The 24,400-nt window shown below is 49.1% G+C and overlaps 6 protein-coding genes across 6 annotated transcripts; 2 read left to right on the top strand and 4 right to left on the bottom strand.

The window, feature by feature from the left end:
* Positions 1–106: 106 nt before the first annotated feature.
* BKA55DRAFT_365771 (uncharacterized protein) lies at positions 107–3,568 on the bottom strand. Its single transcript, XM_046185872.1, has 4 exons — positions 3,426–3,568; positions 3,225–3,373; positions 1,229–3,162; positions 107–1,159 (listed from the first exon to the last, which is right to left on the bottom strand). The coding sequence occupies exons 1-4, from the start codon at positions 3,439–3,441 to the stop codon at positions 220–222; spliced, it is 3,039 nt and encodes a 1,012-aa protein (XP_046049202.1). The 5' UTR covers positions 3,442–3,568; the 3' UTR covers positions 107–219.
* Positions 3,569–5,357: 1,789 nt separating this feature from the next.
* BKA55DRAFT_690120 (glutathione reductase) lies at positions 5,358–6,816 on the top strand (the record flags this gene model as incomplete). The annotated part of the gene is made up of 2 exons (XM_046199455.1): positions 5,358–5,506; positions 5,556–6,816. 2 exons carry the CDS (start codon positions 5,358–5,360, stop codon positions 6,814–6,816), a joined length of 1,410 nt encoding a protein of 469 aa, XP_046049201.1.
* A 367-nt stretch (positions 6,817–7,183) lies between these two features.
* Positions 7,184–8,847, top strand: BKA55DRAFT_643902 (pyridoxal phosphate-dependent transferase). The gene is made up of 2 exons (XM_046197182.1): positions 7,184–7,333; positions 7,504–8,847. Exon 2 carries the CDS (start codon positions 7,513–7,515, stop codon positions 8,818–8,820), a length of 1,308 nt encoding a protein of 435 aa, XP_046049200.1. The 5' UTR covers positions 7,184–7,333; positions 7,504–7,512; the 3' UTR covers positions 8,821–8,847.
* Positions 8,848–9,086: 239 nt separating this feature from the next.
* On the bottom strand, positions 9,087–10,356 carry BKA55DRAFT_690118 (uncharacterized protein; the record flags this gene model as incomplete). Its single annotated transcript, XM_046199454.1, has 2 exons — positions 9,087–9,893; positions 9,943–10,356. The coding sequence occupies 2 exons, from the start codon at positions 10,354–10,356 to the stop codon at positions 9,087–9,089; spliced, it is 1,221 nt and encodes a 406-aa protein (XP_046049199.1).
* Positions 10,357–19,752: 9,396 nt separating this feature from the next.
* On the bottom strand, positions 19,753–20,214 carry BKA55DRAFT_539449 (uncharacterized protein; the record flags this gene model as incomplete). The annotated part of the gene is made up of 1 exon (XM_046190134.1): positions 19,753–20,214. The coding sequence occupies one exon, from the start codon at positions 20,212–20,214 to the stop codon at positions 19,753–19,755; it is 462 nt and encodes a 153-aa protein (XP_046049198.1).
* Positions 20,215–20,424: 210 nt separating this feature from the next.
* Positions 20,425–22,543, bottom strand: BKA55DRAFT_568236 (uncharacterized protein). The gene is made up of 2 exons (XM_046192798.1): positions 20,676–22,543; positions 20,425–20,623 (listed from the first exon to the last, which is right to left on the bottom strand). Exon 1 carries the CDS (start codon positions 21,564–21,566, stop codon positions 21,228–21,230), a length of 339 nt encoding a protein of 112 aa, XP_046049197.1. The 5' UTR covers positions 21,567–22,543; the 3' UTR covers positions 20,425–20,623; positions 20,676–21,227.
* Positions 22,544–24,400: the final 1,857 nt, after the last annotated feature.

Below are 24,400 nucleotides of genomic sequence, written 5' to 3'. Positions count from 1 at the left end.
AAGTCACTGTCCAAGTCTTCGAATCCGCCCTTGGTCTGAGGAGTGTTGGAAGGGGCAGGCTGCTGTGAAGCAGGGGCAGTTCCGGTAGCAGCCGCGCCAAAAATATCATCGACAGATGATTTTTGAGCAGTGGCTTCAGTCACGGTTGCGGGAGACGAAGGCTGCTCGGTGCTGGTTTATGTTAAATCTTGCTTTCAGAAGCGAAATGGGATCGATCACTTACCTAGGAGCCTTGGGTTCTTGGGGAGAAGTGGCCCCCTGGGCTGGCTGTGGTGAAGTGCTGACGGGGGCTGCGTGAGTAGCTTCAGGCGACTCTCCCGCGTTTGGCTTCTCACCAAATGTCTTGGTGGGTGGTGAGGCAGGGGTGAAGTTATCATCAAAGCCTCCGTTGTCACTACTTGAGTCAGACTCCTCCTCCTCATCACGCTCAAGTTCTGAAATAGGAGGGAACTCCGAATCAAATGCAGATGACTTGTTCGCTTCAGGGGACGGCTTGCTATGGTTCTTAGCAGTGGTGAAGGCTGCAAATGCGTTCTCGAAGTCGGCCTTAGCCTTGGCCTCATCATTACCGCCAAATGGATCTGCAGAGTCGGTTGATTTTGGTGCTTCGTCCTTAGCAGCATCACGGCTGGTATCATTAGGGGCAGAGGTTGCATCCTTGACTTCAGACTTGTCAAGCTCGTCGCCAGGGAAAGCACCAGGAACGCCAGCAGGGCTGTCAGAAGCTTTCAGGTCACCGGGAACAGGGGTAGCTGAACCGTGGAGAGGGTCATCAGCACGCGAAGCAGGGGGTGATACTTGGCGAGAGGATGAGAGAGACTCAGTCTGGTCAGGGAAAGGCAAGAAACTGGAACTGATCTGCCTTGACTCCGGGGGAGCAGGGGGGTCAGCAGCAAGAGTTGCTTGACGGCTCATAATAGGAGAGCTCGCGGCAGGGGGGGTGCTGTATGAACCAGCACTAGCAGTGGAGGCACCGGTATGCTGGGGCTTGAACGAGGTCTGTGGAGGTGGTGGAGGAGTGGCCGAAACGCTGGGTGGGAATGAGGGACCAAAGAGGTCATCGAAAGACTTATCAGAGACATTCTTAGTGGGAGGAGGAGAAGCAAATGCACCCATAATATCAGTGCTTGCAGTGCGGCGGAAGAAGGGGTTGTTAGCGCTGGAGGTCGAAGCAGCTGGGCTTGCGATTTGAGCTGAAGCAGATGCTGGCGAGCCAGTGTTTGCCAGCCGAAGATCCTCAATGCTCTTGGTGAGCTCCTCCGCCTCTCCCTTCAGCTTATCACGCTCGCCTTCTGTAGTAGATAGCTGCTTCTTGTTGATGGCGACCAGTCCCTTCTGTTGGCGAGCATCAGACTTGAGCTTTTCAATTTGAGGCTTGAGCTGCGCGATCTCTCCATTGACTACACGAATCCGTTCTCGGAGGTTGGCATTCTCTTGTTGGTCCGCCTGAAGAGCTGCCAGTACTTGCTGGTGCTGCGTCTGAGTATCATGGTAAGTCCCCTCAAGCGCCATGCATTCAGACTGAAGCTTGGCAGTCTCCTTCCGTGCATTGCTGAGCTGCTCCTCAAGGGCACGAGTATCTTGCGCCTCCTTCTCATAAAGGGTGCGCAGTTGAGCCAGCCGCTGCTCGAAGTTCTGCTTCTGAGACGTGGCCTGATTCAGTTCATTTTGAGTGGTAGTCCTCTTAGCCTGGACATCTTGGGTTTGCTTGGACAGAGATGAGATCTGGTTAGAAAGGTTTGCAAGCTCAGTGGTTTCCCCTGAGATGTTCTTGCTAGCCTCATCGTTATCTGACAACAAGTCCTCGGATGCAGAAGGTGCCGGAAGCTTCTGGCCAGAACCAGCTGAACCACCAGTAGGTTGTTGTGTCAAGCCTCTACCAAATGAGGATGATGGTACAAATGGCTTAAAGCTTGAACCACCGGTTCCTGTAAGGGATGGCTTAACGGGAGAAGTAGGCGTGAGTGCAGAGCCGCCGGCGAAAGGATCGTTGGCATTGGAGCCCCCTGTTGACATTGGAGCCTGAGCAGGGGGAGGGGGGGCTGGGCTGGAAGTGCCTGATTCGAGGCCGAACAAGTCATCCAGAGCGGACTTAGGAGCGGGGGGAGGAGCTTGAACTACAAGTGGGGGAGGCGGATCAAAAGCGGATGTAGCAGTCTGTGGTCGAGCCTGAGTGCGCATGCTGGGAGGAACCAGATTGGGTGGTAGAGTGGTAGGTAGAGGGACAGAACGACCACTTCTCTGCTGTCTTATCAAATACATAGCAACCGCAAACTCGTCTCGCGAAAGCTGACCCTGAGACTTTGTGTCGGCAAGATCCCAGATTTGGGCTAAGGAGTCTTCAGGAAGGTTAGACTGGCTGAAGAAAGTGACCGCTTCCTCTCCTGTGATATAACCCTTGTTGCCCTTATCAAGGTCGGCGTAAATCTGATCGAATCGAGCCTTGTCGGCAGGTGTCACGGCCCAGTCGTTAGCACCACTCTGTTGAGGAGACATAGGAGGACGACCGAGAGGGCTGTTTGTGCGAACCTGGGCTGTTCCGCTAACTTGTCGAGGAATGGCTGAGATGCCAGGACCAGTCGAAGATTGACGCGAGGCAGGACCACGGCGCGAGGCAGCCTCGTAAAGACCAGCGGGGAGGACGCTAGGGAGAGATCGTAGAGCTCCGGTCTTCATGGAGGTGAGAAGGTGCATGGCGATAATGAACTCGGTCAGAACAAGAGCACCACGCTGCTCAGTGTCGGCAAGCTGCCATATTCTTCCAAGTGCTTCATTGGGTAGGCCGGACTTCTCGAAGATAGACTTGGCCTGATCGCCGGGAAGTTGACCGCCTTGGAGAGGTTGACGTTCGAATAAACCAGTATATTGTGCGACCTTCTCAGGAGTCAGGGGTGGGATACGGATCGGTCCGCCAGTGCTCTGGGCTTGGAGAGCGGCTGGGGGAGGCGGCGAGCTGACGGGAACAGGCGGAGGTGGTGGGATGCCACCAGCACCCGTAACTTGAGGAACGATGCCATCGAATCGAGGGAGGGGAGCTTGTTGGAGGGCGATCTCGGGTGTGGGTTCGCGGCCGGCTTGTGCGTGTCCAATGAGTCGTAAAGCGATACCAAAGCCAGCTGGTGTTAGGAAACCTCGGTTCTCCTTATCGGCGATCTGCCAGATCTTTCTCAAGTGTCAGCATCAAGTTCAAGTCGGTAAGAGGGTCATATGGATCATAAACGTACCTCACCAAGGATACGGGAGTCTAAACCTGTCTTGTGGAAGAACCTAACAGCAATTTCACCGACAACGACACCAACACTGTCTGAATCGGCCTGTCGGAAGAGCTGTCCATAGGTGCGCTTCTCCTCAGGGGAGAGGTTCAGGTTTGGCGCTGTTTTGTCAGCTTTGTGTGATAGAGAATATCGGATGTGGGCTTCAAGTACCTTCATCAGCCGCCATGATCGCGTATACGAGCTATGGAAGCTCAGGACGGTAGAGACGGACGATGGATCGCGATAGCGCCAGGAGAGATATTGGGGTTCTCGAGTATACAATAGTAATGGATCGCGATAATCGATTATACAGTCGATAAAGCGATCGATAGTGAAGCCGATATAACGGGCGTGGAGAATATGCAGTTGAGGAGACAAGATGGAGGTTGAATTGTGCTTCGCTTCAGTATGGAGATTGGATCGTCAGCCTGGGCTGGACCATTATGGGGGGGTTGGTCGGTGCTGCCAAGTCGAGAGAGCAACCCAGCAAATGAGAGATGGTGATGGGTTGTCCAGTAACCAACCAGAAGTCGGCGGGACGTGACAGGGGGCAAAGAACCTTGACAAGAAGCAATTATCCGCTAGAGGCGCACTGGAAGTTTGAAACTCGTCCTCTATCGCGCCAGAGTCTCACAGGCTACGTAAGGGTTTAAGCCACAAGGGCCGCCGAAACTCAAGCTGTCGATGTTCAGCTATCAAAGCTCCACCTTTATACGTCATGACAGTTGAATGGATGATATTTAAGAAAACACCATGAATTAAACAGCATGTTGTTTGGTTTGAGTCATGTCCTTCAATATCCTGGTGAATTTATCACAGACCATTAGGTTGCACATTAGACCAGGGACATAAATTCGATCAAATGCAGCTTCTACTAATAAAAAAAGGGTAAACACTTATACCATCTGGGAGATGTTTGAGTTGAAGATATACATTGAAAAGAATAGAGACTGAACGACCTTTTGAAGATTGAAGTTTGCAACTCCAGTTTCAAGAGTCTCTGACAGTATGACTTGGTGTGTCGTGTTACCATGTTGCCGGATATGCATGCATATGCGAGGCTTCCTGTTACACATGCATCCATCGATCCCGAGGCCTCAAAGATGTCTCATATGTATGACCTAGAGAAGCAGAGTTTAGCCTAACCATGAACTCAATCATTTTCACTTACTGGGAGCCATAGGTCTTTGAGGTATTGTAGAGCCCATTCAGCTTTACTGGAGCACTAAGTGAATGAATTTCGAAATACACCATCGTCAGTGTTTATGATGTGACCAGGTTATAGTGGCCCCAGTCATGACTAAACATTGAATATTTCAGGAAATAGTCAAAGTCCCAGGGTGCCATGGAATAATATCATGAACGGGCAGCAAATCACGTCTTATATCGCCTCTATCTTTGTAATCAGCCTCGGAACTGAAATTGATGCAACCCAACGCGAGGCTTATGTCAGATCTTCTGGAAGCATATGTAGGCTTAAACAAGTAATAGGACTTATCGAATTGAATTGAAACATGATTCCATATCCATTCATCTGATTTGAAACTTGACACCATCATCGGACTCTAAAAAGGTCCCTTGTAGCTCGGCATGGCCTCCACTATGAACCACCATCCCCGCTAACGGAGCTTGTAGTTACCTAGGCTCGGGGATCAAAAAATCATCCTCAATGCGAGTGGATTTGAAATCGTCTCTTTTCTGCAGCTCGTCATTGATATCAACCAACCAATACTCGAATTGAAGTCGGTTTGCTTACTCAACCCTCCGTTGACTGTCTTAATAACACAATTCTCGTATATCAAATCACTTCCATCCAATCCGCTTCCATCAATCTCAAGTAACCCCGCCACAACCACTACCTACCACTTCTCATTCTGGTCCCTTCGCATCTTGTGTCCTATCTTCGTCCCTTTAAAAGACGTCATTCCCCTCCCACTTTCTTTCCCACTCTTTCCATACCAATTACAAAAGGTTAAGCCCCGAGGCAACCTCATGCAAGCTCTAGCCCACTCCCTACGCTCATCAACCTTGTCTTCGTCCTCGAGAACGACCCCGCTGCGAATAGCTTCAATTACCCGCCATCTCTCTACATCTGCGCGCAATATGGCTCCCATCACCAAGGAGACCGACTACCTCGTTATTGGCGGCGGCAGTGGAGGTCTTGCCTCTGCGCGCATGGCCAGCAGCAAGTTTGGCGTCAAAGCTACTATTGTCGAGAACAAGCGACTTGGTGGAACTTGTGTTAACGTTGGGTGCGTACTGATGAACCATGCAATATAAACATACACTGACAAAATGTAGCTGTGTGCCAAAGAAGGTCACTTACAACGCTGCCGCCCTCGCCGAGGCCATCCACGACGCAAAGGCCTATGGCTTCTCCGTTGAGCAAACCGCTCCCTTCGACTGGTCAACCTTCAAGACCAAGCGTGACGCCTACATTAAGCGCCTGAACGGTATCTACGAGCGAAACCTTAACAACGATAAGGTTGACTACCTACACGGATGGGCGCGCCTCGTTTCTAAGAACCAGGCCGAGGTCACACTCGACGACAACTCCAAGGTCCTCGTCAACGCCAAGAAGATCCTCGTCGCTGTTGGCGGCAAGCCTACTATTCCTCCTGAGATCCCCGGCGCCGAGTACGGAACCAACAGTGATGGCTTCTTTGATATTTCTACTCAGCCTAAGAAGGTTGCCATTGTTGGCGCTGGCTACATCGCTGTCGAATTTGCCGGCATGTTCAACGCCCTTGGCACGGAAACCCACCTCTTCATCCGCCATGATACGTTCCTTCGAAACTTCGATCCCATGATCCAGGAGAGCGTCACTAAGGAGTATGAGAGACTCGGTGTTAAGCTGCACAAGCGCTCGCAGGCTAGCAAGGTCGAGAAGGACTCCAATGGAAAGCTTACCATCACATATAAGGACGACCAAGGCAACGAGAGTGTTGTCAGCGACGTCGACAACCTGATCTGGGCTATTGGTCGCACTCCTGAGACTAAGGGTATCGGTCTGGAGGAGGCTGGAGTTAAGCTTGGCGAGAACGGACATATCCTCGTCGACGAGTACCAAAACACTGCAGTCGACAACATCTACGCTCTTGGCGACGTTACTGGTGAAGTTGAGTTGACCCCCGTTGCTATCGCAGCTGGCCGCCGTCTCGCCCACCGTTTGTTCGGAGGCCCCGAGTTTGCCAACCTCAAGCTCGACTACAACAACGTCCCATCGGTTGTCTTTTCTCACCCTGAGGTCGGTAGCATCGGTCTCACTGAGCCCCAAGCTATCGAGAAGTATGGCAAGGACAACATCAAGGTCTACAAGACAAGCTTCACAGCCATGTACTATGCCATGATGGAGCCTGAGCAGAAGGGTCCGACAAACTACAAGCTGATTGTTGCTGGACCTGAGGAAAAGGTTATTGGTCTTCACATTATGGGACTGGGTAGCGGTGAGATGCTGCAGGGCTTTGGTGTTGCTGTCAAGATGGGTGCCACAAAGGCCGATTTTGATAGCTGTGTTGCTATTCATCCCACCAGCGCCGAAGAGCTTGTTACTTTGAAATAGAGAAGATATAGAGGAAAGGGTATTAGCGTTAATATAGGGTTACATAAATAAAGGAGTTGTTGATTTATGGCTCGTTGGTTTTATGAGACCTTACCTCGTGTTTCCTTGTTGCATCGTGATAGCTTGGCGGAGTTTGAGGATCAATCTCTTTTACTAGACGCTCTTTTATACTTCGAAGGTATCGGTCTTGGTTTCGTGGTACATGCTTGGGCAATTAGGTGTATGTATTGGTGAGAGCTTCCATAGAGTCTGGGCATGACTTTAAGTTACTTCGAACTTGCAGCAATCCAATAATGGAAATGAAGACTGACCAATCGATCTCTAGCCGAAAGGGAATCGCTTGACAAGAGTCGTTACATGCATTGTTCCACCAAGTTTCTAGCGCCCTCGTGCTGTCACATGGCTATATCACAACGGGAACCCAAACCATATCTGACTCAACCAAGATCATGACGCCTCGAGATAGTATCAAGAACTCAATTGCCAAAATTCCACGCCCTACGCGCCCTATTTCAAAGTGAGTACGGGAAATTTACATAATAGTCAAGATCGGGATTTTTATAAATGTTGTCCTACGCGGCTATCGGTGACCGGTAGCCACAATTATTCGGCAGCCGATATATAGAGGAGAGTTATCATATGTTTTCATGATACAACAGTTCACTTCACTTCACTTACACGCCCCAGTCAGTAACAATGGCACTCTCAAACCGTGCCCATGAAGCCGAGGAGGCATGTAAAGGGATGGCTTTGTGGGAAGTCATCACCAATCTTTACGACCAAGAAACCAATCCTGATGGTATTGTGAGTCTTGGGGTGGCTGAAAACACACTCATGCACGATGTTTTACGAAAACACATTCACGATAACTTGGCCTTGACGAACCCGGCTTTTACCTATGGAGATGGAACCACGGGAACAAAAAGAGCCAAGCAGGCTGTTTCTAGATTCTTGAATAAGCATCTCAAGCCGTTTCGGGATATTGAACCAGCGCATATTTCCATGACCAATGGATGTAGCGCTGCTATTGAGCATTTGTCGTGGGCGGTTGCGAACCCCGGTGATGCGATTCTTCTTGGGCAGCCGTATTACGGAACCTTTGTCCCTGATCTCACGTATCGTTTTGGAGCCAAGCTTCTCCCAGTTGCGTTTGGTGATGTTGATCCTCTTTGCGAAGAGGCAGTGGCCAAGTACGAGGAAGTCATTCTCGATAGTCAAGCCAAGGGGATCGAGATTGCTGGTCTAGTTATCAGTCACCCACATAACCCCTTGGGACGTTGCTACTCTCGCAAAGCTCTCATTGCCTTCATGAAGCTGTGTCAGAAGTACAAGGTTCACTTTATCAGCGATGAGATTTACGCCCTCTCAGTCTGGCCGAACACTGTCGATCAACACCCTCCCCCTATTCCTTTCGAATCTGCTCTTGCCATCGACACTACAGGTATCATTGACCCTGAGAGGTTACACGTTCTATGGGGCATGTCCAAGGACTTTGGTGCCAATGGCATCCGAGTCGGAGCCATTGTATCTCAGGCCAACTCATCCCTTCACGCTGCCATAGTCGCTGTTGGTCTATACAGCTCTGTATCTTCGATCTCCGACCACATCACGGCCAACGTTCTGGAGGATGATGCCTTTGTCGATGCATACTTGGCCGAGAACCAAAGAAAGCTATCGGCTCAATACGCACGGGTCGTTTCTTGGGCAGTGAAGAATGATATTGATTACGCTCCCGGTGTGAACGCTGCCTTCTTTTTATGGGTTGATCTCGGCAAGGCTTTCATGGCACAGCACCCGAAGGTTGAGACTGACGATATCACGGATTTTATCATGAACAAATTAATGGAAAGAAGAGTCTTTCTTGCCTCGGGGAAAGCCTTTGGCTCCGAGAAGCCAGGCTGGTTCAGAATTGTTTTTTCCCATCCAGATGAGTACCTTGATCTGGGTCTTCAGCGAGTGATAGAATCATTGCAACAGCATCTGCGTCTTAATATAATTGAATAGAACAACAAAGCATGTGCAAGCTATGGATAGAACTGTTTTATAACGAGTGTGGCTAGCGATTGGATTTCATGCCCCTGTTGAACCCATGACAGACTTCGTATCTCCTCCTAGTCTGGTTCTCGAAACTCCTTTACCATTTCTCAACTTTCCACCTGAGCCCTAGGCATCAACTCACTCATCTTAGGTTGCCAAGCTCCAGCAACTTTTCACCTTATGTGCTTTGCCAGAGACATCATCTCACTAAAGTGTAACCGGCGTCCACCAGTTCATTTGCACTCAAGACGACTGAATAGCCTGCCCACAGACCACGTTTTTTTGGAATGAAGGAACCCTGTCACAACGCCAGTCTCGCTCACTGCAGCAGCTCCAGTCATCTTGTCTGCCAGCGCAGGGTTCGGGCGTTCTTCATCCTCCAGTTGCCCAGTCCAAGCCCAATGATAGACCCGATAGTGAGTGGTGGTAGGATTACGCACGACTCTGACGGACTTTGCGACGATTATACCTTCTGTAAAAGGAGGCCAGCAGGTAGCGGGACTGACAAGGGAGTTCCAGGGAAGCGCATCATTTAGGTCCTCGCCCAATAGCCGTGTAAATGGCATAGTCCCATGCTGGTTCTTGAAACTGATATCGTCGTCCAGCTCTACCAGAGCGACATCTGTACCAGGGATCACATCTGCAGCCTTTCCAATTATGTTTTCTAAGAAGAATTCTCTTATCCGTACCTCATCCCCTGGGCGAACAATACGCGCTGCCGTGGTCATCAAATGCTGGCCTATTTGGTTCTTGAGGAGCACGCCACTCGATACAGTTGCTGCAACGCGTGGTATATTCCCTTCCCTTTTGCCTCTCTCAGGGCCTTTGGAGCCACAAAGCTTCATTCCAGGGTATAGGGGTAGTTCGCTGGCCTGACCAGGCCACGGATATCCGGTGAACTGTCTTGAGCCCCAACGAGACCATGGTTCGTCACTAGTATCGTCCACTCCGGTATAAACAACTTCACAACAAGCAATGTAGCCAGGAAGTCGGCTCGCCTTCGATCTCAAATCGATTTCCTTTGCCAAGATAATCACGATCTTTTTATCCATGGTCAGCATGACCTCCATAACTTTCGGATAATGTCACATCTTGAACCACCGCTCGCAGCGAGGTCTCCGGGAAAGGATCTTGGCGTGCATCGATGTTTACGCAAATATCGAAGTTCTGGTTTCCAACAAAGATTTCTTTGTTTGGTCCTTGAGGCTCGATATGTTGGAAGAGAGAGGTCCTTCCCCGGGTCCTTTCGTGACACTTGGCCTCGATAGGCGTGAGGGGCAGGTCTTCTCTAGCATCGGATGCTATTGTAAAAGGACGCCCGTTGATTGTGAGAGGCCAAGGATGTGATGGAAATTTCTTGGCGAAGAAACGGTACCAGTAAGGGGAGCACTCCATATGCATGTCGTCTCGGAGTATGGACAACCCTTCCTCGCCGAAGATTGGCTTCAGGTGCTTGTCGTCCGAGCTGAACCTCATTGGATATGTAACATGCTTGGGATTCATGTCGTCTTTGTTCCTTATACGTGGAGATATGAGAGTATGGATTCGATGTTTGCGTTGAATACTCTTGTTGAAAGCGTATAATGGTTCAAATCATTCTTAGGATGAGACAGCTTTAACGGCTCCTGACTCTTTACTCCTTCTGTAGGCGTTCTTCTCCTCATTTCTACCTTCCACTTACATTGTTATTTTTTTTGGAACCTCTCTCTGCTTACTCTTGTTCTTCTCGAAGCATGCGACTTCTTCAGACTTTGAGAACCTGGGAAGGCTTCCCCTTCTCATTGTTTTACCGACCTAAGGTAATACTACTAAGATAGGTACGTAGGTAGGTTTGAGTATGATGATTAGCATAGTAGTACAATGAGTGGAAGCATGGCCCAGCGTTTCTGAGGTACATCTTTCTGAACGTTCCTGCCTCAAAATGGTTATTCAAGAGTTACTTAACATCGGCAGTATCATCTTCAATGCAATGGTCTTTCTTTGCACCTCGTCATGGCGAGGCTATGGACGTCTATTGGAAAGCACAGGCGGCCTTGCCTGTAGTCCAATGGTTCAGGGTAGTCTGACGGAATGCTTAAGATGAATTCGTCCTCCCCAGACATAAACAAAGCCCTCCTCCAGCCGGTTCAGGCCGATGCTTTCCACTGACATCCTGACAGGTCATATCACAGACCCTCAGGCCGGTCTCGTCCTTAAAAAAAAAATGCAACAAACCCAATTGAGACATATTAAGCACGTCCCCTACGGTAGAGCAAAGAGAGGAGCCGGAAGACAAAAGTGAGGCAAAAGTGCATTCAATTGCACTTGTGTTGGTCGTGCCATAGTCGCAGTTCAAATTTGTACTCCGGGCGCCCAACCCGGCGGTCCGCTACGGATAGATCCCGCCCGGGGGTCGGCTCACCAATCGGAAGCCTTGACTCATGCCCGGGTCCCGATATTTTGGACAAGGGCCCCGAATTTTTTTTTAAGGTGCAGATGCCATTAACGGTCCTTGAAACCCCAGCTCAGTGAGTGAAAAATTAGAGACGGTCCGACTTATGGGGACGGGGAAACGTTGAGGGGATTCACTAATGCTGTTTAATGGACATCAAACAAGGATTGCTTGAAGCGGCTGGACCCTTGGAAACAGCCGGTGCTTTAGCGTGTCAGTGTGTGTGATCCGGACGGCCGCCATCGGATGGTAAGCTGAGGGTGTCTGTCAACTTGAGAGGAGATACCGATAGACGCCGCTCAGCTGCAGAGACTTCAAGACAATGTTATCAAATAGATAGCCAAATTAGTTCGCCCATCACGCAACAGTAAAGGAATATGCTATTCATTCCCTTCTGGTCATGTCGTGTCCACGTCAGCGAGTTCGGTGCATCTGATAGTGCCCTGTGAGTGGTGAAGCTACTGCAGTTGGCTTGAAAGTGAATCACAAACTGCATCTCTTGTGCCTGGCCCTGGTGTGCTTATTGTGTGTGCCTGAACCCTTACAATTCAATGCAATACCGATACCCGAACAGAATCTGACAGGGCAGTCTTAGGCACAGTACAGTACGCTGCCATATCTCGGGGCATTATTCCCTGTCAGGGTGTCATAGAGATCCTGCATGAGAGGAAGAAACGAATCTCACTGGGTGTGATCCCAGACATACATACGATTTGCATTTGATGACGGGATAATTGCGGCATATGTCTGGTATAATCGTGGATGTATGCAGCCAACTTCAGCCAGCCATTCTCAGCTACTAGGTTCCATTGGCTTGGCTAATAATCAATACATACGTACCAGGCTCATGGGACAGAACCCACTGTGAATAACAAACATTCACGAACATCCCTTTGAGGAAAATAGTTGCAGTCAGGGGCATCAGTATACAAGGGTAACTAGAGTTTATTATTAAACTCGCTTTCGCGTAAACTGTCGAGCCCCAAAGCTATTCCCGATCAAATTGTCCGCTGCACCTTAGATCGAAAGGCGACCTTTTGAAAAGAATTTTCGTACCGGGGTTTAAAACATCGAGCGAATAGAAATGAACCACAACTGGCACGGGTTTAACACCACCACCACGAACGATCCATTATTATCAGCTGTGATGGTCTCAGTTATATCCATGACTATCACACTAGGAGTAATCTCGGACCTCCTCAACGAAAAACTTGAGGGGAAAAAACAAAGATAGTCAGACATGGGATACCACAAGATCTCTCGGGATATCGAATAGGCGAAACTCTAGATGCTCCCAGATCCTGCAAGCGTCCACTCTTCCTCTACAAAGAGCCAAGCTTTTGACGATCGTTGATAATGTCTTAGTCTAGCGTACTCTTAGGGCAGGGGAGAGGCCATAGCAGCTTTGAGCTGGAGGGTTACAACGGAGGAACCGTACGCTTTAGGCTTGGGTTTCGATATGGTTCTGTTTGTTGGCCTTTTTTGCCTCCCGCTACAGGGGAGCCTCAGTTAATGGTGAGTGGTCCAAATGGTGATGGCCTCGCATCTCGAACGGCCGTGCCCTTGAAGGTTTGGAGCTTACGAAAGCCATCCCCGCGATAACCGGCCCCCGTAAATTTCCTGGGGTTTAACTAGTGTTGTGTGTTGGGGGAGATTTGAACCAGTTGGAGCACTTGGTCCTGCAAAATGAGAGGAAAAAGTCTAAACTGGCATCATGAATGCGGATGTGACCCTGTAATGTCACCATTTGGGGGATCTGAACCTGAAGAGGCTTGGAACTTGGGGAGAAAAAAACGTCTGTTCGCGACCAGTGACCCTTTGTTTGCCATGCCTCTATACCCGATTCTGGGAGGGAGTTATCCTATGAAGGAATTGAGCACCCTGGACGTGAATGAATGAAGCCAAAATGAGGCCGTTGATGTGGATAGACACTTCATTCACGATGGTGATAGTTGACGCCTTAATTCGCCTCTTGCAACACAACATGCAGCAATTCCCACATAACGACACCACTAAATTGGATGACTGTGGTTTTCATGCCGTCTTCATCCGTCGAAGGACGCCGTGAGAGCCCGAACTCCGCACTCGGTGCCCTCCAACGCGGGGAACAAGATGGGGAAAGCTCTTGTCTCACAGCTAAAGTTAACGTTATCCACTGTAGACAAGCACTAGACACTAACAAAGGACCACAATGTCCGAGTCTTGACGAGAATAACCGTGAGCAAGAGTAAGAAGTCAATGTCTATTGTGACTCTGTCTCATCTCCCCTTCATACCACGCCTAGTTAGTCAGAGCATCCGAAATCCAGCTGGACCTGATCCGGTATTACAACTAATAACTTCACGTCATGAGTACGGCATAGACATTTCTCACAAGCAACTGTAAGCATGAGAGAAATCAGTGAAAGACAAATACACACACCTAATCGCCTGGGTCTCTTCTTGATACCGGCTTTCTCCCCGGTTAATGGCATGTCTTGTCTTCCTGCCCGCTCGTGTCGCACAACTTCGAGACAAGGAGCGGGACCTGCTTACACACATACACATGTGGTGCGCGTCATAATGGCTTAGAGACAAGGCGTTATTGAACGTGAAAAAAGCAAAGAAGAGCGCAGCTACCAACAAGAGAGGGCCAGGATACAGGAATTGTTAGACATGCTGCCCTGCTTACTTTATTTTTCAACCCCTGGCCTAAGCTCGTGTTCCACAAGCTTTCTCGAAGCTCCAGAATCTCGATGTGATGAGCACAAAGATAGCAAGTTACAGCTCAGCCATTCCAGGATCGTTTGAGCCAGCCTCATGCACTTGATTGTTTCTCAAGGGAGAATCATGAAACGGATCTATCAACTTTTGGCAACCCAGGCGAGCATACACATACCCGGAGACAATGATAGCTGTCAGTGCTTAGGAGCTATGACCATACTTATGCTTATATAACACGACCTATTATCAATCGTTCATTGGGTTCCTGAATCACGTATACCCTGAAGTACCACATAAGTGCAACATGATCTGCTAACACACGGCGTCTCGCCATTCAATCTTGTAGCACGTTTGTAACAACCACTCGTTTCTACTAAGCTTGTAAGGGCTTGTCATAGATCAACACATCGGGGGACCGGGTATCGATAGGCTATAACATGTTTCGGGGCTCTTTCTAAAGACATCAAGCGCCTAAAAAGCAATAATCCTATGATAGAAAACGTTAGTATCTGTGTAAGACATAAGCACACAGCCCAACATAGACGGTGGGGGCCATGCCTTGTCTAGCTGAAAGTTTGGAAACTGGAATAAGATGCACAAGTGGACGCCATAAGCATGGGATAGTCAATGCGGGCGTGCTAAACCGTACGAGACAGGCGTTCTGGGCTGACGTCCTATGCAGTCCCGGCTTCGTGGGCTACAAGACACCGCCTCCACCTACGCAGTAGCAAAACATGTGCAGCGGAATTCATGGCTTGGAGTCGCGAACGCGGTAGAACATAGCCTCTGTGTGTAGTTCAGAGACATGGCTACCCAAAGGGCGCCGCGGGTGTGAATGGTTGGACCCCTTCATCCTCCAGGTCTCAGACAGACGTGGGAGAAAACCGTGTATCCCCCCATAGGCGAGATAACCGTAGTCGTAGGAATCTATATTTGCCTTTTACTTTTATCCTCGGCTGTATTGTATTGACATGGCGCCTTCCTGATGCAACATCATTGTCAGGCTTTGCATTGCGCAACGAGACCCTGTTTTGAAGTCTCAGCAAGACAATTGGTCTCTGTAAACACCACCGTTACAAATGGAAACTGAAGGGCGACAGTGTAAGACGGATTGACCCACAATAGCCGGATCTTCCATTATTGGGCGGCGCAGAGGGAGGAGGATGTCGTCAGAAAGATGACGCTGGAGCCCGAGGTACGTGTAGGCGTGTAAGTGAAATGCCGCTCGGCATAAACGATGACCCCCCAATCTGAAACGGCGATGTATGTGTCAACGTAACAGCCTATCGAATTGACGTTGGAATAGCCGACGATCAAATCATATCAGCATGAAAAACAAGGCATCAACAGAGTCGCAGTATATCGGAGATGACTGTGGTTGTAGTCAATGGCACTGGGTGAGTGAGTGGTGCAAGAGGCGTTGAGACGTCTATTCGGCCTTTGAGCCGCAGTTGCTGATGGTGGGCATGATTCCACGTGGTGTAACCACACCAAAGGTACCCGAATGTTTCCCAATTCTGGCATCAGATACAGGACAAAGGGAACGCGTTCTCCTTGGAGACAGCTCAGGGATGAAGACGAGGGATAAGAAGGGTGTTGGTATAGTCTGATGTCGTGTTAACGAGTTGTTGAGAACTCCCTTCCTTGTACGGATAGAGGCTGATTCATCCTCTCTTCGGTGACTTCAGTGCGATATCCTCTTTTGGCCAGAGGCATGTGTATCGCGTTGCACAACAATTGACATGGATGTTCACGTATCACAGCCGCCCTGCCTTTGTCACACCTCAACCGCTGACAGGATAGGGACCCGAACCAAGCGACGAACCGGAAGCCATTGAACAATAGCAAGATAAAAAATTTTATTTTCTGTTGGTGAGACCTCCATTGAAAGTGGCTCGCTGACTTTGTCCTGGAATGTGAAGAGAGTAAAAAATAAAGAGACTATTGTTTTGTTCCTAAAACATCAGCCTATGTTACCCTGTCATGACGATTAATCATAATCGTCCTATAGAGCCTCAGAGACAAAGAATGCCGAGATGATACCCGGGACTTCCTGAGAGTTCAATTGGCTGAGACGCTTGAAATAAAAAGCAAAAACAAATTGCTCAAGACATTGAGATGGTACTGGTCAATATCGACAGTTGTGCAAATGCCGTGCTTTGGCAGTACCAAAGTCCATTGTGCGTGCTCTAAAGCAAAGCAAAGTAATGCAAAGCCACGATGGATACTCTGTAACCTTGCATTTTCTTTGTATGAGGCAAAGTTATCCCTCACTTCAATTCGACTTACACAGGCTCCATCCAAATGGATAGATGGAATTGACACGCCTAGCGGAGCAGGCCGAAACAGCAGGCAAAACCAAGATCAAGGACCAAGGTACTTGATGTGATATGATGTTCCTTGAACCAAGCAAGGCACAATAAAGCAAGGGTTGAACCAGGATTGGCGCGGGCCGACGTCACATAGAAAGAGGTTTCCGGCAACACAAGCAACACAAGCAACACAACACAGTCAGCATAACACACAGCGCATCTCATCCATCCACAGCGCGACGCAACCTCCGGCCCGAGCCCGCCGATCAAAAGAGAAGTTTTCCTTTCCAGGGGTCAGGCATGATAGCCAGGCACAGACAGGTACAGGGTTTCGACATGTCCAGAGTAGAGAGTACAGAGGCTGCCACGTAGTCTAAGGCATCAGGGTCAGGTACCAAGGACGGAGGAAAAGACAAAACACTCCCTCTAAGCGTTGGTTCTAAGAGGTGATCGATCGAGATGGAAATAGATTCGAATGCAAGTGCGAAAAAGCAAGAGCCCTACAGTTGCTTAGAGTCTAGCACATACCAACCAACAGGACTGACTAAGATTGTGATGATGTGTTGAAGTGAAGCAGGGAAAAAGACTCCATACTCCCGAAACAGCCCACATTGCTCCATATTATGCCACTTGTTATTGATTCTGATGCAGACCCAAAAGGAAAGTAAAGCAAAGCAAGCAAGCACGGTTGAGATGCCGGAATATTAGGGTTTCACTGCCGGAGCAAGCGAGCGAGATGAACCGTACAGTGAGTGAATGGATAGATGGCTGGCTGGCAATGGATGGACGCATTGTTTCGCCATCTGCCGAGAAAAAAACAATTCCACCACAAAAACAGCTCATCAACCGCCCAGCATCGGATATCACAGGATAATGGGCAGACAGAAGAAACAGAGTGGGTTATCGTGCTTCTCGTATCTGTACCTGTATCTTCTTTTTTTACACCTCTAGCGTCAGATCCCCCAGACACGAGACTGGAAAAGCTGGAGACTGCAGGTTTTGCCCTGAAAATTTGAAGTGAATCTCACGATGACCGGACCCTGCCGAAAAATGATGTCGATCTGAGCCGACCAATGCAAATCTCGGTACGTACTCTTTCTTCTATTTCCATGCCAAACAAGTTATGCGCCATGTCCATTTTGGTTGGAGGTGGCAACTCTTCAAGATGCCCTTGCAAGGCTTTTGGTAGGATCTTTTTACACGCCCATCAATTTCACCTAAAATCTGAGATGGTATCCAATCCCAACAGCAGAACAAAGAGATGTGAAAATTTTTCTCAATATTGGGCTGGCTGATTGTTTGTTTCAGGGTCATAGCTCTTGGGTCCCCTAATTGTAAAACAAAAAACCATGCGCAGACATGATCAATGCCAATCCACCATAAAATTTTCCTTTATTGCACACGTGCGAGGACCTGTTGTAACTCAGATCATCAAATTCAGTCGAGAATCGCCGATGAAGATGGAGGATGCGCTGGCAGAAGCGATCCAGGAGTTATTGAGTCTCCATCTAAGCCTAAACCTTGAGCTAAGTTGATTCACGGCCCGCAATGATCATGATGTTCAGAGAACAACTGACCGACCCCCTTTGCTCCATTTGGACCCGTATTGTACCTTTTTAGTAACCGGGTTTTCGGGAAGCTAAAATCTTGTTCAATGTCACTGGGAAGACTCTCGATGGCAGGTGACAAAATGATAGGGCTTCATCTCATACTAAGATAGACTAATAGTGCTCAAGTCATCTTGTCAGACTCTAGCTCTGGACTGGCTTGGGCTAAAGTTTGATAAGTGTTGGAGGAAAAACCTTTCCGTGCTTTATCGGCCCAAGTCTCGATCTCATATCGCTCGCTCCCTTATCCCTATCAAGGGACATGATGGTTGCATGAACGGGATCCCCAGGGGGCAACTTGATGAGAGAGGTCGGCTACTACCTACCACTACCAACCAAGCGGGTGTATCGTAGAGTTTACTTAGCTTCAACGATTGACTTGGCTTACGATATCACAACAATGGATAACTTCGGGTTGCAATATGACGATACGTACTCTTTTCATTTTCGTGGTGGCATCATATTAACAGACGAGCACGTTTCGGGTTTCAAAACAAGCTCTGACTAAACTTTGCCTTTTGACTTTTGAGCCGCATGACACCCAAATTGCGAATCTCGGTTTCATGAGGCCCCGTTCATCGGCGAGGCGAAAAACAAAAATCATGCTAATTGATATCCACGAGGATGTTGAATCTTTAAGATTGTTAGTCAGGCTGTCTCCAGAAGCAAGGGGGTTATGGCCGGCTATCGGAGCTGTTGTGGCTCACAGTAGTCCCGGCCAAGCTTTCATATCAAGTCTGGGGAACGGAGCTGAAAGCGGCTCTTAGGCTAGTATTGTCTTCTGACTGATGCAAATCTTCTTTGCTGTTACTCAATCATTAGAGTTTGTCTGGAACTACCGGCGGATAACCTTGCTCTTCGCCGCGCGCGCGCATCCGTTTAGTAACTTAATTAGCTGTAGAATTTTAGCTTCGACCATGGTAACAGATTATAATGCCGTTGAAACTTGGGTTCTCCTTGCTTAACATTGAGATGCGTGGAGCCGAAATTGCTGAGTCACTGTAGATGAAAAGTCGATCCATCCCAGTCTCTCCTTGCGGTGACTGTGAGCTTGGTTGTAAAACCCCCGAGAAAAGCAATTCTACCCACGTAGTGTCGATGTGTTGTGCCTATGTATGAGACTAAGAATGTCCATCGATTATGCCATCCAAGTAGGGTGACACTCGAGGGCGAGTAAACGAAACACGGGGAATTATGCACACTCATACTCTGGAAACTTGGCTTGCTTTGTGTGGAGGGAGAAAAAAAATCTCTTTGGCTATACTATGCTATGGTATCCAATGATGTGCTATGATGTGCAGTGTAGTGCAGTCTTCCGCAGTTCCTGTCAATGCCCAGTGCCCCGTAGTCAAAAAGCGCAGTTATACCTCCCAATAAAATAATCCATCGACCGGCTTCTTGCCTGGTCGGTCCTGTACGCCAGACCCAAATGTCCCCAGCCGTTCGTATCCCGGTATCATGGTAAACCTCCCGTGCTCCCGTAATCCATGTTCTGAAACTTGATATGATATCAACCCGCCCTGTATTTGGTACAAGATACCGATGGACAATAAACCGCCCTAGATTATCTCACCAGAAATTGGTTGAGATGAAAAGAAATCGTGATGGGTCGATGTAAAATAAACTTTTTTTTTAATGCAGTGCTCCGGTGTAATGCCCTTCTTTGGTACAAACAGATTCTTCGATAAAGACAAAAGAAAAAGGCGTGAAGTGTGAGTTGAGGTTCGTTGATGCGTTTGATGTTGTAGATGTTGAATGAGTTGCGTGCTGATATGTTTTTAGATGTTGTTTAGGTAATGTTTAGATGAGGTTGCGTGTGTATGAGTGATGTCGTTGTGGTGTCGTGCTTAGTATGATCGCCTTCGCTGAGTCCTCACATTGTCGAAAGACACTGCGTACGCTCGGAGTTCCTTCCTCGTCTTGTCTGACAATTGACTTGACTCTCCTGTTGTTGAGGTGCTTTGCATGGAGCAGAGGCTGCTGTGGGAGCTCGAAGGAGTGAGGGATCGGACAGTTGGCTGTTCAGTGCCGTAAGGCTTGAAGGTAGGCTGGCTCATGTGCCTTGATCCGTATGGCTTTGCATTGGAGAAATCGTAGGCGGGGGAGAGGTAGAAGCCCGAGCTAGAGGATTTCGATGACCATTGGCAAGGAGGAGAAGCGAGACCGGGTGAGCTGGCTTGAGAGCTTGTCGTTGAGGTCTTCTCAAAATCGGCCAGTCTGCAAGACTCGGAGCAGTAGGCATCAGTTGATGATTGGACCTGCTTGTCGCAAGCGAGGCAGAAAGAGTGAGCCCAAGAATCGAAGTCCATGGCTGCGGTGGTGTATGTGGTTGTTGAGAAGGAAGAGTGGTAGGTGTGTTAAGGGATCAACCCAAGAGGCAGAGAAGTGAAAACTCCTTTATATCCAGGTGATGTCGAGTGAGATTAATAGTTCAAGACGGAGAAGAAGCAATTGAAAGGATTGCGAAGTGAAAGAGTCGAGATGATGGTGGAGGAGATCAGAGGTCAAGAGGTTCGGGGGGAAGGGTTATGTATATTCTTGGTCAGTGGCCCAGGCACAGCCTTGGTCGATGATCAGTTGCACGACCAGGATGGCGCTAGAGGTACATTGCCTAGGAATTTGTGGAGGAGGGTACCAAGGCACACCACTGCTCCATCGATACGTACTTGTCTTGGTGGAGCTTTGCAGACAGGTGGGGGCCTTGCCGCTCTCAATGCCCTGCAGCAACGATGTTAGTGCAGGCAAGGATCCAATAGAAGCAGGTACGTACAAGAAAAATTGGTCCACCTTGGACTCTGATGGGACGCCCGCCGGGTGTGGGTTGCTCTCGTTTCAACTGGGTGTGTGGTAGACACACCTGGGTGTCTCACCCTCAGGGAGTGTTGGAGAGGGAGTGCCAGCAATAGCCAGAGGAGTGGAGATCCAATGCAGAGATCAAAGAGGTGCCCTGTCCTTCAGTGAGCTCTCACTGCTCTCCAGGCCTGCTGCTGTGGGCTGTAGACTGTAGCAGGGCAGAGGAGGACAAGACAAGCCTCCAAGACCAAAGGACCCAAGACATTCAGACACCAGACACAGGCGTGTGATTCTTCTACTGGAGACATTGGCTGGCTGACTTGACTATGTCTGCTTTGCTCTTCCCTGCCCTTCCCGACTTGGCCAAGAAAGGCTACGAGATTGCGATGGATAGACGAAAAATTTTCGATGATTCAATTATACTCAGTTCATGCCCACGAGACTAATCACCCATATTGAGCTTCGATGAGGTGACTCAGATGGGTTCTCAACGGGGGCCTTGGGGGTCCCGGATGGCACCGCGAAGGCATCAGCCGAGATTTTTCGCTGGGGACTGAGCCCATGAACACCATAGCGACACCGGAGGTGGGCAGTGGGCTGTTGCTCGCCTCTGTTTTCCGTTACCTACCGTGCAATTCTGCACGGTTCTGCCCGCTTGCTGGAGCTTTCGGAGTGCCCCAAGTGTCCCCTCTCCCCGCAAGACGAAAGGTTGTGCTGCGCAAAGGGTGTTCGACCCCCGTGCCCTCCGCTCTCCGTGGTGCGAGGCCTGTTCGACAGTGGCCTGCTTCCAAGTCGAGCATCGTAAATTCTCTTCTTCATGGGATTTTATTGTTGGCATTCTGTTTGGCCCAGTGACCACCCCGCTCATGAATGGTCAATGGGTGATATTCGTGGTCAAGGTCGAGTCTGGGGAGGGGGTTACAAGCGAGTACTGATGCACTCCCTGTTGGTCTCTTGCTCATATTGTATTATGCTGCTTGATGCTCTATCCTTCTGCTGTAAGCTGCTGCTACTGCAGCGTAGTGCAATCTGTTTAGCGGCTGTATGCTTCCCAATGCTTCAAAATGGACTCTAACACAGCGGCCCACAGGAATGGAACGGACTGGCCAAGGAGAATAAAGGCCTCAGGCAGAAACACAACAGCTGTGCGCCCGCAAGAGCAACGCAATGAGTTTAGTGCTATTGTTCTAAGCTTGTAAAGGCATAGCTGTTTCAATGCCCCCCTTCCCCACATCCCTGCTGCCGTCTCCCATCTCCATTTCTCTCCACTTTAGCTGCTTCACTTCACTTCACATCTTTCTCCACCTCAAGCACGCAAAATAACCACAAACATTGACAACGTGCTCTTTGAGTTGTGCTCTCCTTTCAGGGTCAATCAAGCTAGCCTTGTCAATCTCAACAACGTACAAGATCGTTAGCAATGGCTAGTCCCTGTCGTGACTCCGGAATAGGAGGGTTTAAGATATCGATGCTCGAATGCGTTGCACAGTGGGCAAATAGTGTGAAAGCACAGACACACCATAGACATTCATTCATACTCGAACTTTCTATGCCTTTCAGTCAATGCTGCAGTTCATAACCAGACGCAACTTCATATACATCTCACAGTAAACCACATGACGACCAAAGCAACCTCGAGCAAGAGCTAAGCAGACACGCAATCGAACTTTGTGAGACGCTCGAAACGCTCGATGCTACAGGAAATGAGAGTGACGCCATGTGGTAACGAATTGCATGTTGATGCTCTCCAAGACTGCGTCAGGCCTGTATGGAACCTAGGTCAGCTTCCTGAATGGGCGTCCCGAACAGCAATCGACCATTCAGAGTCCTCTACCGGGTTTACGGATGCTGTAATATCTGCAGTACCCCGTACCATTCGACAACAGTTTTGACTGCCGCTCTCCCACTATCAACCTTCTGTCGTTCTGCATGAAGTCCATCACACCATTGGCCCAGTTTTTGCACCTTGATAGCCAACAAGCCAATGACCATCAAGCTCCTATCAACCGTAATGGTTCAATGTCGCCATCTTACCTTGAGGAGGCGACCGTTACTGAAACCAGCAACCTTAACCAACAGTCTTGGGTTACAATATCTTACAATCCGTGCAGCTCGCCACCGAAACATTTCAAGGTTATTCTCGACCATGACCCGATCAACAATAGGAGATCTACCACACTGGACCCTTGATTTTCGCTGTAGATTCTGCAAAGGAGAATAAAATTCTCCATATCATCGCCACAAGCCACCATAGGCTGGTCTCAATGAGGCTTCGCGAGGCTTTTTACATTTCTAAAGTGCCCGAGTGGTTGTCGTGCAGCAGAGTATCAGAGCACAAGCTACACCTAATCCGAATTGCCTCGAGGAATGGCACCAAGAATGATATGCGCACCTCAATAGATGCACAACTGGCATCATTAAGCAGAGACCAACCGCCAGGCACTTGGCTATTGTATTCCATTACTGTCTTACCCTGCTGTATGTCGTCTTTCTGCTTGAGTTTTAGAGCATGTCCGCAGCCCGTCCGTCTCCTGAAGTAGCGCTTGTGTCAGTTGAAGCGTCGATGACCTGAAGGAACCTTGAGGCGTTACGAGTCAAACCAGCCTGTGCGTTCAGCGTCTTACCCCAGGTTCACCGGGAATTGCACTGCTGAGAGGAGCGAGATTGACAATGACCGGCCTATCGTGATCATCAACTAACACCAGCATTCAGAGCCATGTGTTGCTGATCTCTTGTACTTCTCAGCAAAGCCATTCCTTTTTCGATCATGCCTGCGTCTGGGGGCGGATACGACCAGGGGCTTGGAGCGAATCATTCTCTACCATTGATCTGCACTCCATCCAACCGCATCCCCGTCCTGTTTCTGCCGCCTGACCACTTATTCCAACCTCTTCAAAAACAACAAGGTCGCATCGTCGTGTATCACGCCCATTTCGTTGCTCCTAGTTTGTGGTCTCTGGCACTAGCGGATCAATACTGCCTCTGGGGTGCATGTTGTCAACATTGGTTCCCTTCGAGGTAAGCTTGACAAGACGCCAGTACTATTTCCCCAGATTCTTGTGGAATCGACGACATCGGGGCCTGGTCGAAGATAGCAAACATGCATAATCTTTCAGTGATACATTGCGTATCCTGCACTCTCTGAAACAAGCCTGGCTGGGTCTCATTGTCAAGTCTTATCTAACATCGTTTCGAGGCAGTTTTGACATATCCACCAATCCGATGTATTGAAGACGCAATCAAACGTAACATGCTCAAGATATTGCCTATTAATCGCCTGGCGGGAGACAATGGCCATGTTGTTCGCCAATCAACAATTTTACTCGGCATGTCGCGGCAATTGTGCTGGTTAGGTTTCATTCGGGCTTTCAAGGCCTCAAATCAAGGTTCTACCAGCGGCCTACAATTTCTACGATGCTACAGCGATTTTGCTACCCGAAAGACCACGGTGCATTTTTGAGGAGCAGCGGGGATAAATGGCCGAATTAGAAGTTCACACAACAGCGATGATCTCACGATTTGTCCCCAAGCGCATGGGTGATCAAGCGCGACGATGACACTTGAAGGTGTTGAGTAGTCACTTCAAGTTTTGCTTCAATCAATGGCCGAGGTAAATCACGGATTTTCAAGTGGTGATGCCCCCACTCAATTGAGTGAATATCCATTATCCAGATAACTCGGGTTGCATCTGTCGTCACTTGA

This window comes from Fusarium redolens (assembly GCF_020744475.1).
Source record: "Fusarium redolens strain MPI-CAGE-AT-0023 chromosome Unknown BKA55scaffold_8, whole genome shotgun sequence".
Taxonomy (NCBI): Eukaryota; Fungi; Ascomycota; class Sordariomycetes; order Hypocreales; family Nectriaceae; genus Fusarium; species Fusarium redolens.
Note: the sequence above shows the minus strand (reverse complement) of the source record. Positions and strands in the feature narration are given on the sequence as shown.